The 12,780-nt window shown below is 32.4% G+C and overlaps 1 protein-coding gene across 1 annotated transcript in view; it reads left to right on the top strand.

The window, feature by feature from the left end:
* LOC140447948 (uncharacterized) overlaps nt 1–12,780 on the top strand; it is a 421,074-nt gene that overhangs the window by 101,734 nt on the left and 306,560 nt on the right. Inside the window, exon 3 of the mRNA XM_072540908.1 lies at nt 11,828–12,202. Within this exon, the coding sequence (XP_072397009.1) occupies nt 12,095–12,202 (108 nt within the window). The 5' untranslated portion in view covers nt 11,828–12,094. The remainder of the gene's footprint in view (nt 1–11,827; nt 12,203–12,780) is intronic.

Below are 12,780 nucleotides of genomic sequence, written 5' to 3'. Positions count from 1 at the left end.
GCCTAGAATTCTTCTATAGACCCACATTTCGAAGGCTTCGATCTTATTCCTATCGATTTTTTCAGAATCCATGTTTCAGCTGCATATGTAACAATGAGAAAAATAAGGGCATTGGCTAACCAACATGAGCTTAGTTATGTTATTGTTCGATCTTTTTAAGTGCTCCCATATTTTCCATTATACTTCCATTTAACTGAATTAAAACCTTTGTCTCATCATCTCGTCTCGTTCTCATGCATCTTTTGAATTGTCTTTTTACAGTTCTGAGCAGTTATTTTTCGATGTCTCTGCAATGCTCTCTATATCGGTTTTTACTTCTCCATTATGGTCTTGAATATGTTGAAGTTGTGGCTTGAACTCTTGTTCTCCTTTTCAGTTCCGCTAATTCTTGAGTGATGTTTCTTGTTTTTGTGGCATTTTATAGCATAACTCTTCTTTTTAACACTAATTCTTAGGCTTCGTCTGACATCCAATGTTGGTTCTTTTGGGTTTTACGCGGTGTGCACTCTTTTTCGCTGAATGTATAGAGCTTTTTATTCAATTCCACGTTTTATTTATGTCTTCTAATATTTGTGGTTTTTCTTTGTTTATCAGTTTCATCTGAGATTCTTCTGTATTATTTACCATTATCTCCATGTCGCTATTGCGTCCATATCGAAGCCATTTTAGTGTTGCTTCTTAAAGACAGAAAAGATTTATTTTTCACGTTGAGAAAGCCTACGAATAGCTGTTCTGATGAGCCCTATTAGGGCGAAATACGTATAAACAGATACATAGACACTTTGTACGTGAAATCAAATCTTGACTGTCTTTTTCATTTTACCATTATCTGTTTTTCATGATGTATGTTCTTTCTAATTTCTTAAGAGATTCTTGTTCACTACTTCTTATCTTATTTTTCCGATAATAATTATTATAACCCTTGGTCATCCTACTACTGATTTGTTTTTTTTTTTAAGACAAAGCAAAACATACTGTTTTTCTATGATTACAGGTTAACTACAACAAACCACTTAACAATAAATGTCTTTGTTACACCACACATGTTCATATCGGTGTACATTCATATTTATGTATTACGCAAAATTTCTAATGTCATGTAATCTGACCAGCTGGCTTTCTAGTTAAATGTGAGAACACCGGAAATTTTAACTCCGTATCGATAAAAATTCTTCGGAACTGATTGTCTTTCTGTGTTTCAGATGTAATTACCATTTGATGTGTCATTCACTCGCCTATTTACATACACATAAGAAGTTGACAATAATTCAATCACTATTGATGTGGGAATTTGTTTACAGGGTATTGTGATTGATATTTCATTTATATATATATATATATATATATATATATATATATATATATATATATATATTGTTATGATGTGTTTTTTGTTTGAATGATGAGCAATGAGTATTTTTAATAATATAGGGTTTTTATCGCGGTTCTCAAAGAATTAGTTTGTAAGTACTTTTTTAAATTATCTTTATTATAACTATTATGAAACACACATATATATCTAACCTAGCCAATGTAAATTTAAAATAAACTATCTTTAAATTGATGTTCTTATAAAACTAATTAAATTCTATAGACAATGTTAAATTTAAAAAAACTATCTTCAAAATTGAAATTGTTATAACACTAACTAAATTATATTAACAAAATTTTGTACCTTTCTTTCACTGAATGCCTAAATGAACTGTTTTCCACTATATATATTCTAATCACCACTGAATGTCTTCGTACTTCGGTTATCCTTGTTTTTGTGAAATTTCTTTTTCCAATTATCAGCTTCTACCAATTTAAGATATATTTTTCTTCACCAGCATTTATATACCATCAAGCAAACCAGCAAACACCATTTATATTTATTCTTCTTTTCAATATACCAATATCCAATTATTATAAGTTGATTTATACTAATCTCCAATCATAATATAATTTTAATTCCTTCCAATGTCCATCCAATATTCTTCTAATATACTTTTATAATCTTCAATAATTATTTGTGTATAATTATAAATGTGCATTAAATATATGCATAATTTTTAATCTTCATTTAACTCACTATATTAAACAATTGGACTATCTCCAACTAACTTTCATATTTCTTATTAAACTGCTTGACTGACTTACTAAAACTGTGAACAATTGACTTCACTAACTAATCTACTAACTTTCATAATAAACTGCTTGACTTCTGACTAAAAACTGCCATCTTGAATCCAAATCACGGGTATTTATATCCTTTTGGATATTCCAGAACCATCTGGTAAGAGATCATGTTCCATTCGTTCTATTAACTTCTATATAGATGTTCTCGAAAAAATATCTGTTCCATCCACCGACATAATCATTATTCCAGAATGTTCTACCGTAAACAATGGTCACACTCTGCACTCTGGAGAATTCGTTAATGTTCCATTGATAATTTTGTTGACATTTAGGCTTTTCAGATCAGAATAAACATTCAAATTAGTAACTAACACTCTAATTTAATAAAATACACATTTCAAACAATATATTATTATAACCCCACTTTATATTCCCTTATGATTAATTTCTATCTGTCAATTACTTACTGTATAGTTGGTTGCCTAGGCACATGGCTCACTTAAATCTATTTACAACATTAAAATACAACTTTTTACAATTATTATATGATAATTTCTTAAAAATGCCCTCACATAGATAATTTTTATTAAATTCTCTAGTATATAACTTATTTTAAACAACCAAATATCTAATATTATGTAGTATATAACTTATAAATTATTTTCTATAAACCCTAATCGTATCAATATATATATATATATATATATATATATATATATATATATATATATATATATATATATATATATATATATATATATATATATATATATATATATAAATACATATTTTTTACGATTTTCTGACCAAAAGGGTAATGCGATTTAAAGTGATTAAATATAAATTGCTATTGACAAATAAGAACGTGCTCTAAATAATGCACACTGAGCAAAATTTATTAATAAACAATTAACTCCTTGTACAAGTTTTCTGGCACCCAATCACTTCTGTCTTCTGTCCCTACGAACGTTGATAAGGGAAGGTTTCGAGGGTACGAATTTCTTTTATTAGCCCCACAGACTTCAAAAAATATTCGAAATAAGAGCCAATTCATTCTTAAAACTGTTCAAGCAATCAACACAGATACTGTCAAGGGACATAGTTGATCAAATAATGACTGAAAAGGAAACCCAATGCAGCAGTGTACTTGTTGAAACTACCAAAATATATTATCTTGGGAATGAATTTTACCCCTCCTTCTGAAATAACCATGCTAAATAGGCAGGTCGGAAGAAGAAGATGGGGGCAACCTAAACTTGGAGGACGATTTAAGGAAGATTGGAGTAAGGGGATGTAGAATATAGATAATCGACAGGGAAGGATGAAAGAATGTTTTGAAGTAGGCCAGGACCCACGAGCTGTAGCGCCAACTGATGATGAATGAATTTTACCAATGTAGTAAAAGAACTCGATGCTCGCATTAAACCACATAAAGAAATGATAGGAGGTATCGAAATGAAAAGTCTCGATTTGCGAAAATACCCTCCCATTATTTTTTCCAAGTCTCTTGTTAAGATTTTCTCTTCTCTCTTCGATAGAGTGACACCCTATTTGCAAGCGATCAGTCGTTTGCATAGCCAAAATTTCTGGATCTTGTTTCTGACATGTCTAAAATTTACAAATTAGGAATGGGGCAAGAACTGATCCCTGTGGTAATCTGTTCTTTAGTCTTCTTGTGGAGATAATATTGGATAATATTGGATTCCATGACTTCAAACTGTATCATAGGCTGCTGATGAGTTAATAAATGCAGCTGAGGTCTTGAGTTTCCTTTAAAATCCTGTCTCGATGTGAGTGATAGAACTTGGTCTCTACAGCACCTTGTAGGTCTAAACTTAGCTTGTCCAAGAGGAATCATTTCAAAGAGACGCGTGATAATTCTAGTATAAATTATCCGTTCTAGTAGCTTGTATATGGCAGACAGTAGAGCTATTGGTCTGTAGCTCTTGAGACCATCGGATGGTTTACCTGATTTTAAGATAGCAATTATTTTTGGTCGCTTGAATTCCTGCGGGACATTACCGGTTTTCATAATGTTTGTAAAAAATCGAGACAGCCACACTTTGTACACTTGCAACAGTTCATTCAAAACTTGTTGGTGGATACCGTCGAACCTTTTGATCAATACCGGGCTTTTGCGGCAGTAATCCTGATAATTTGAGTCGTCATTTTATGATTATTTGATAATTTTGAGATTAAAAAATGAAATTTGGTATTGTCCAAAATAGAAACTTATACGGAGAAATTTAATCAGGAAAACCGACTCTAACTATAGATACAGGCAGAGATTTTGATGATTCTTAGATTAGCACAGCAAATCGTTTTTTAAGTCTACTTTTGATTAAAATTATTTAAGAAATATGAAACGGAATTACATATTTAATTAACAGATTATAATTTCTAGACAATAATTTTTTTTTTTTTTATTTACGCTGCAACCACAAGGGTTATTAGCGACCTAAAAAATATAATACAGGTAAAGGTAGAAAAAATTACAATAATTGATACAGTTCTGAGTCTTTAAGATAACTTATTGTGTTTTTTAATATTCATGTTTTTTCCTAAGACTTGTGATGGAACAGACATAAAGTCGACAGTGATATTATTATTCTTTAGAGGAATTATTTACCGATGAGTCGGAATCTTCTTCCGATAATGAAGTTTTCACTGTAGAGAGTAAACCTATGTGTTTGCCAAGTTTTCGTATTAATTTGGTGCTTATGGTTTTCATTCTTTTGTCGATGTAGTATGAATGTAATTCCGTTAGAAACTTTATAAGTACATAAGAGTCTTCTGAGTACAATTTTGTTACGCTGATTATGTCTTTTGATCCTTGTATATTTTCGAATAGATCCACTACTTGATCGAAGCTTAACAATTGCTTTTCCCTTTCTACATATTCTCTAACTGGTTCCAATAATGTTTGGAGATTTGTTATATCATTTCTTAAGTTTTTGTCATTAGTTTTGGTTTTTATCTTTAATTGAAGCTTAGGTTTTTCAAAGTTTTCTTCGGAGGGTGGCGTGATTGCATCTTCTAGGGTTCTTTTTCCGGTTGCTTTGTTCGAAGTTACTTGGGGTTCGTAAGAATTCAAATGTGTATTTTTATTTGGAGGTAAGTGTTGACTTGTTTCGGGTAAGGTTGATTTATGTTTTTGGGTATTAGAGGATGACTCAGACGATGTAGGTGTTGCGATTGTAGTGTTAACTGAAGAAGTGGTCAAATGTATATATGTATTTTGTAGTGAGCACTGTTGGGTTTGGTTTATTGATAAATTTGGGATTGCTACTGTTTGTAATGTGGTTTGAGAAGACGTAGTAAGTGTGGAGGGAGTGGTATTTGAGATTGCGGGAGTATTTTGTAGATTATCTTGTTGAGTATGATTTATTGATGAATTTTGTCTTATTTCTGTTTGCATTGCACTATCATTGTGAGGATGGTTAAAAGGTGAAATATTTGGACAATTAGCTGCCTGGTGTCCAGTTAATTTGCATTTGAAACAGTTTTCGTTTTGGGCTATAAATATGCGGTATGATGTTTGTTCCAACTCGATAATAAAAGATTCAGGTAGTACAAAGTTGTCTGGAAAAGGTGAAACGAAAATTTGTCTTCGGAAGCTTAGAATATGACTAAAGGCAGGATTGGTTGCTTCTATCCGTAGATATGATATGTCTGAGAGAGGATTTAAACCTAGTTTTATTATTTCGTCCATTATTAGACAATAAATTGATTTCTAATAAGATATAGTTCATCAATGAGATTGAAATCATTAGCAGATTTGACAAATAGACAATGAAAACTTCTTACTGTTTACTAATAACAAGTTTGAGTTAAAAATAGTAAACTGTATTAAGATTTGACAAGAAAATATGTAGCTTCAGAACAATATTTGTTATTTGTTTTATAAAAAAATTCTCTATTTTTAATGTATGTGTATAAATAAATTTTAAGCTAAGCGATACTTTCAACATCCCTTTTATGATATGGGTAGATCATCCAAAACTGACAGTTGGATAAAATAGAATGACAATAGTAACAACCGGAGCAAAATGGAATGTCCACATTTTAGCTTTAAATTCAGAACATTTTCAAATAAAAAATAGAAATATTAAACCAAAAAAACTGAAATTTTGTTCTTGTACGATTTATTTCGATGAAAAGATATTCTGTGCACTACAACATAAACATTAAAACCTTTTCTTCTAAATATAAAAATATTCACTGTGTTTTGTTATGCTGGTAAAAAATTTGCAAAGAAAACATTTTCATAAAGGAGAGTGCTTATTTTGGTATTTTAACAAAGTATATGTTCTGTATTATTACAGAATTATTTAAGGGTCCATTCGAAAAACAACGAGGAGTATACATTTCTACATAGAAGTTTTTTCTTTTTAATTTTTTCTCGGAATATTTTACATGGAATATGAATGGCTTAATTACTTTACTGGGTGTTCCACGGTGTATTTTTTAAAATATTGTACTCATTACTACAATCCATTAAAAAATCCAATAATTGGTGAAATACATTTAAATTACCGGTAAACCCATTCAACATTCAACATGAAGATAATACCATGCCGATTGCAGAAAATGTCGACAATCTCTAATAACAGAAACATTTGGTCTATGTAAATACAAAAAGAAAACCAAATTTAAGATAATCATAAAAAACATACTAGGTTCGATGGTTTATTGCACATGCACTATTATTCAATTTATACGAACCTTGCATGGTGAGCTACCACAAATTTTATTATTCTTACCGTTAGGGGGGGGGGGGGAGTCAATAGTAGTATAAATTTAAAATCGCGACTAAATTCCGCCGCAGCGTTAGCCGACATGTTGAATTTATTGTAATTGAGGCGGTGCGGTGGCTAGAATAATGGTCTACAGGCCTATGAGCCCTTCTTCCGGAGAACACAGAATTGAACTCTTTATGTTGTTCTCTGTCAGTCTACCAATGTTTTGTTGAATTTTTGACAATGTGACTGAGGTTATGTTATAAAGCTGTTTTAGATAACGCGGTCAAAAGGTGCCAAAAAGAAAATTGTTCAGAAAGACCATTGTAAAGAAAACGTGGTAAAATCTAAGAGACAGAGTGGACAGGAGTATGTGTCAAAATTAACGGAAAAACTATACAGAGAAAGGTATTTTCTGTTGTCCGTAAGTATTGTGTAGAAAAATGTTTTCCAAAAATATCTTCGCAAGATCAAAAGCATTTATTTGACGCTTTTTATGATACTTCTTCTTCTACGGCACTACAGCCCAAAATGAGCCTTGGCCTCCTTTATTTTTTGCCTCCACCCTTGTCTGTCTGTGGCTGCTCTTCTCCATACACGGACTCCTAAAAGTGCTTGTGCGTCGCTGCTTACTGTGTCTTCCCAGCGCTTTCTTGGCTTTCCAACTGGTCTCTTTCCCTGCATTCTGGCGTTCAGTGCTCGTTTTGGTAGCCTATCCTCTCCCATTCGTATCACATGTCCGGCCCATTGCAATCTTTGTATTCTAATGAAGTCTGACAGGGGTGTTTCCTTATACAGTTGATAGAGCTCGTTGTTATATCGAATTCTGAAGATTCCGTTTTCCCTCACAGGTCCTAGTATTCTCCTCAGTACTTTTCTTTCGAATGTGTCGAGTTTGTTTTTGGATGTTTCTTTCAGGACCCATGCTTCGCTGCCATAACATGCTATTGGCCGAATTAAAGTTTTATAGATTCTCATCTTTGTATTTCGGTGGACACTTTTAGACCGAAATATATGGGAGAGGGCAAAATAAGCTTTGTTTGCCTGCGTTATCCTTTTTCGTATTTCTCCATCCTCTGCTCCATCGGCATATATTTCTACTCCCAGGTATGTAAACTTTCCAACCGTTTCAATGTCATCTTCATGCATAATGTTTTGTGGGATTATATTTCTTCTCGTCTGTACCATTATTTTTGTTTTTTCTGTGTTAATTTCCAGACCTAGCCTTTTCGTTTGTGTTTTTAACTCTGCGTATGCTTCCTGTGCTCCTGTTGATGTTCTACTCATAATATTAATATCATCGGCGTAGGCAGCCAGTTGAACCGTTTTATTGGTCAGTAGGTTTTCTCGTCCAGTTTGCATTTGCCTAACCGCATACTTTACGCTTTTTATGATAATGGTTTAAAAAAAGAACAAGACACTCTTCTAGCAGGTTGTATGGCATTAGGGGAGCCTCTAGAAAGGTATAAAAAGATAGCAAATCCCAAAATTAGCAGACACTATCAGTGGAAATACAAGCTTAAAACTTCTAGTTGTGATGTGCCCATGTGCCGTTCCTTTTTTGTTGACTTATATCAGTAGGAGTGAAGGGTGTAAGATTGTTACAGAAAAAAATTGTTGAGAAAACTCCACTTGATGAAAAACGTGAAAAACACGGCAAATAAAGAAACATTTCAGATGATGTTTATTCTATGGCTTTAGAACATTTAAAATCTATTCCACATAAACCAAGTCATTACACACCATGAAAAACAAACAGGTTGTACTTCGACAAACCAGGCCTAACGATTAAGAACATTTTTGAGCAGTTTCAAAAGTTGTTTAAAGACACTACTGGGAATAATCTTACCATCAAATAGAAGACCGATTTCAAGTTTCTTAGAGAGACTAATTTTACGTTCAAAAAGACTTGTGGTACACTTGTGATTATTGTCGTGAGTGTGAAATCAAACTAGAAAAGAACCGGAATGATGAATGCTGTGCTGATTACAATCTTCATAAAAAGAGACTCAAGGCATATTCAAAACTAAAAAATGATTACTTGAGAAAGTCAACATATGCTAGTGGTATTCTTGTCCTGGAATTTGATTGCGCACAGAATCTACCGTTACCAAAGCTCAGCATAACAAAACAGTTCTATAAAAGACTTTTATGGATGTACGTATTCAATATACACGCGCATAATGACGGATCATCATATGTATGTTCCTTCATAGAATCTCAATGTAAAAAGGGAGCAAGTAGTGTTGCTTCATTGATCTTTGATTCTATTCATAATACATTAGTAGATTATCCTAACACCAGGCATAGTGTTCTTCTATTAGATGCAGCTGGAGGCTGAAATAAAAATCAGACTTTGTTACGGTTTTGTTCTTGGATATCAAAACTATACAGAGTCGAAGTGATACATATTTTGCGGTCATAAGGCAGGCCTTAAAAAGAGTTCAAGATGTCGAGAAACCCAAAGTCTACCTAGAAAAAATCGTACAGTGTAGACAAACTCCTTCTCCTTTCTGCCTCAGACATGACTCCTCTATAATATATGACTGGGATGCAGCACTTCTTCCTTATTTTTTTAAGAAGCCTGTGAATATAGATTGTGAGTTGAAAATACAACAGTATCGTGTGCTGAAGAATAAACCGTGTAGGACACTGGCTGCTTCTAAAACCTACTTTGAAATGTATACCCCTTTTAAATATGCAAAAACGTAGCCACTTGACGTTACTCTTACACCTTTGCCCCGGGTTTCTATTAATCAGTCTAAAATAAAAGACGTGAGAGATTTGTTTCAGTACTAGAAACTTCTAAAAACTTTTATTTCAACAAAGCACACTGGCTGAAAAGGACAATGAGAGTAGTGCTGATGACTCAGGTGGTGAGGAAATTTAGCATAAAATTATATTAAATATAATGTAGTGGGATTATGTAAACTTGTTTTAATACTCTTCATTTGAAAAGAAAAAAAGGACATATTTTATAAAGGTGTTCTCTATCATTTTATCAATGGATCGAAAATTCTTAAAACTAAAACACTTAAATAATGCAAGTGTTGGTTCACCTTAGGCATGGATGTTAAATCTTTGAATGCTTGTTTCTCAAAATACACTTTTAGCAGATAGACCCTTCTTCTAGCTACCGCCTCAATTGTTTGTGGTATAAGTTAATAAAAAAATAAAATAAACTCGGTTCGCTAATCCCAGTCCGAACTGTCTAGTGAATTTAGTAATTATTTTTTTGCGAAGTTAGTTACTTTTTGACAGACTAAAAGTGGCTGGAAATTACTATACAACCAAGCACCCGTACTCATAGCCAATATTAATAGTAAACAAACTAAATAGTAAATAAAATAGAAGTTTGCAAATTACCGACAATCAATATTTATTTATCTGCACCATATAATAAATAGTTATGTTAAATTATAACAACTAAATATATATTTTTTAAATATATACTACCCAAAATTTGATGGGTTTAGTATAACACTTCGACTATTTAGAATAATTCTTCCTTTTTTAAAGAAAGAAGTCTGTAATAGCAGGATACTTGAGCTATTAATACTGAGAAGTAGGAATTGTTGTGTTGTAGGTTTCCGACAATGAATCTGTCAAAATTTGTCCGAGCTAAGCGAATGGAGTTTAACAATAGTTATTGCCTCAGAAGAACTACGTTTATATCTATCTTTTCCAAATTAAATTCCATGATACATGCAATAATTTAATAGTCATATAAATGAATAAAATCTAAACTACCAGATTATTTAATGAAGTATAAAAATTTCAACTTCTCTGCTTCTATAAGTTGACGGAATTGAAGATTCTAAAAATCACGGAAATTTATTATTAAAATTTATTTCTTGAAGTAAAAAATGGATATAAAAGAGAAATCTTCTTCGTTTGGATATAAAATAGAACCTCTAGAAACTGTCTGTAGCTAATCTGGTGGTTCCATATATATCTCATAATTTTGCAGGGTTTCCTAAACCATTTTTATGCTTGAATTTGTATACAACAAAACCAGCAACATACTTCAAACAGTCCCGATGAATTTTTTCTTTTACTTCATAATTGTCTTCGACCTTCAAAATGTCATCGTCAATTATATGATTTTCCTCCAAGTAGTGAGCTTCTATAAATATATTGAAGTATTTTGTCCTCTTCAGACTGAGATTCTTTCGAACCTTCAGTTTTTTCTACCAAATTACCGGGACAAGGAATCCTATATCTAAAACATCGTAGTCCTGTATTGTTGCTTCGCAGGTGATGTCATGCGCGTCGGAGTACACATTTCTATTCCTTGTATAGCGTAGCGTACCGGTATTTGTGTATCGTGGGGGAACGGTCTCTTGCCGTCTTTACTACTCTATTTGTTGTCATTCGGCTTATATGATCGTTTCATTCTACTCTTCTATTTCTTACCCAGTTCTTGATGTCCTCCACCTTGCATCTACCTCGTATATCTGTATTTCTAGCTCTGGCCCATAGGATATTATAAACATACATTATAATTTTTCGGCGTGTGTCTTGTAAAGAGATAAGTTTTAAATCCATCTTGTTTCTTAATTCGTTTATTTGAATTAACACGTTTCGAAACACATTCCCCACACCCGAATTTCTCATCAATTATGAGCTTTTAATGTCAATTATTCTTATCAATTTTTCTAGTTTCTTTTTAATTGACAGGTTTCATTATTTACGTACTACAATGGCAAATACTTTCTTTCGGGAATATAAAAAATCAAATGCAATCTTTTTCTGGTTTATATTTTTATATAAGTACTCGCATTATGTGTAAATTCTTGTCTTAAATTAAGATTAAAAATGTTAATGCAAATGTACATATGTTCGCTTTTTATTTCATTAATTAACTATGCACTTTATGTTACGCAAAACATTGCTATGTTAATCGTTTCAGTGTTATCGTGAGAGCATACCACATTCTAAGGAACTAACATTGTCATCTCTTGTTTCAGGTGCAGTCCACAACGGATAGAATGCATGAATCATGACCCCCGAAGCCACTGTCATGAAATTCGAGTTACACACTAAGAGGAGCTCGGTCCACGTCCATCCATTCAGTTTATTTTCGAGTCGGAGTCTGAGCAACATTTGTCGATTTATTCTTAGTGAAAACATGTGTTAGTTTAGTGAAAAAAGTAATATCTAGTGCCAAAATCTGATAATTGTTTCAGTATTATTTCGTGCGTGGTGTGATTTTTAAAGAAAATGTAAATGGTACCATGCCATCGAAAAGGCAATACGACTTAGTGCAAAATGACGATTACGATACAAGAATTCCATTGCATCCTGAAGAGGCATTCCACCATGGAATTACGTTTCAAGCCAAGGTGAGTGAGAAATGTTTCTGTATTTACAGCGTTGGACTTTATTCGAACAACAATGTTTTAATAAATCTCATAAAATTGTAGCACATTGCGGTCGGAACTAGTTAAGAATTTTGGTCATTAAATGCATATCGATGATGAAGGATAAAAAAAACGCTTCTTTCAGGAGAGCGCAAAAATTATTTTATAGATATAGTTTTAATGGACGAGGTGCGAAAAAAAACACGTTAATTTTATTTTTTTAATGGTTTTTTGTAAAAAGAACAGTTTAAAAAAAATTATTTCTTATAATACTTTTAAAAGATATAATAAATTAAAATAAAAGTTTGTGATACATAGGACATATTACAATTCATAATTGTATTTTAATTTTACACCTTTGCGTGTACAGCGGAGGATAATTTTCAATCGGAGGATACTTTTTAGACCTTGTTGGTAATTCAGTGAATTCTGAGCTAGAATGATCCAGTTTTACCTTGATAACTCCCTGTGGATCATATTTGATAACCCTGATATCCATAACTACCGGATCTTTTGCTACTCTACCTGGTCGTATCGATGAATATCTCCGAGGGTTTGTT

This window comes from Diabrotica undecimpunctata, chromosome 8 (genome assembly GCF_040954645.1).
Source record: "Diabrotica undecimpunctata isolate CICGRU chromosome 8, icDiaUnde3, whole genome shotgun sequence".
Lineage (NCBI taxonomy): Eukaryota > Metazoa > Arthropoda > Insecta > Coleoptera > Chrysomelidae > Diabrotica > Diabrotica undecimpunctata.
Note: the sequence above shows the minus strand (reverse complement) of the source record. Positions and strands in the feature narration are given on the sequence as shown.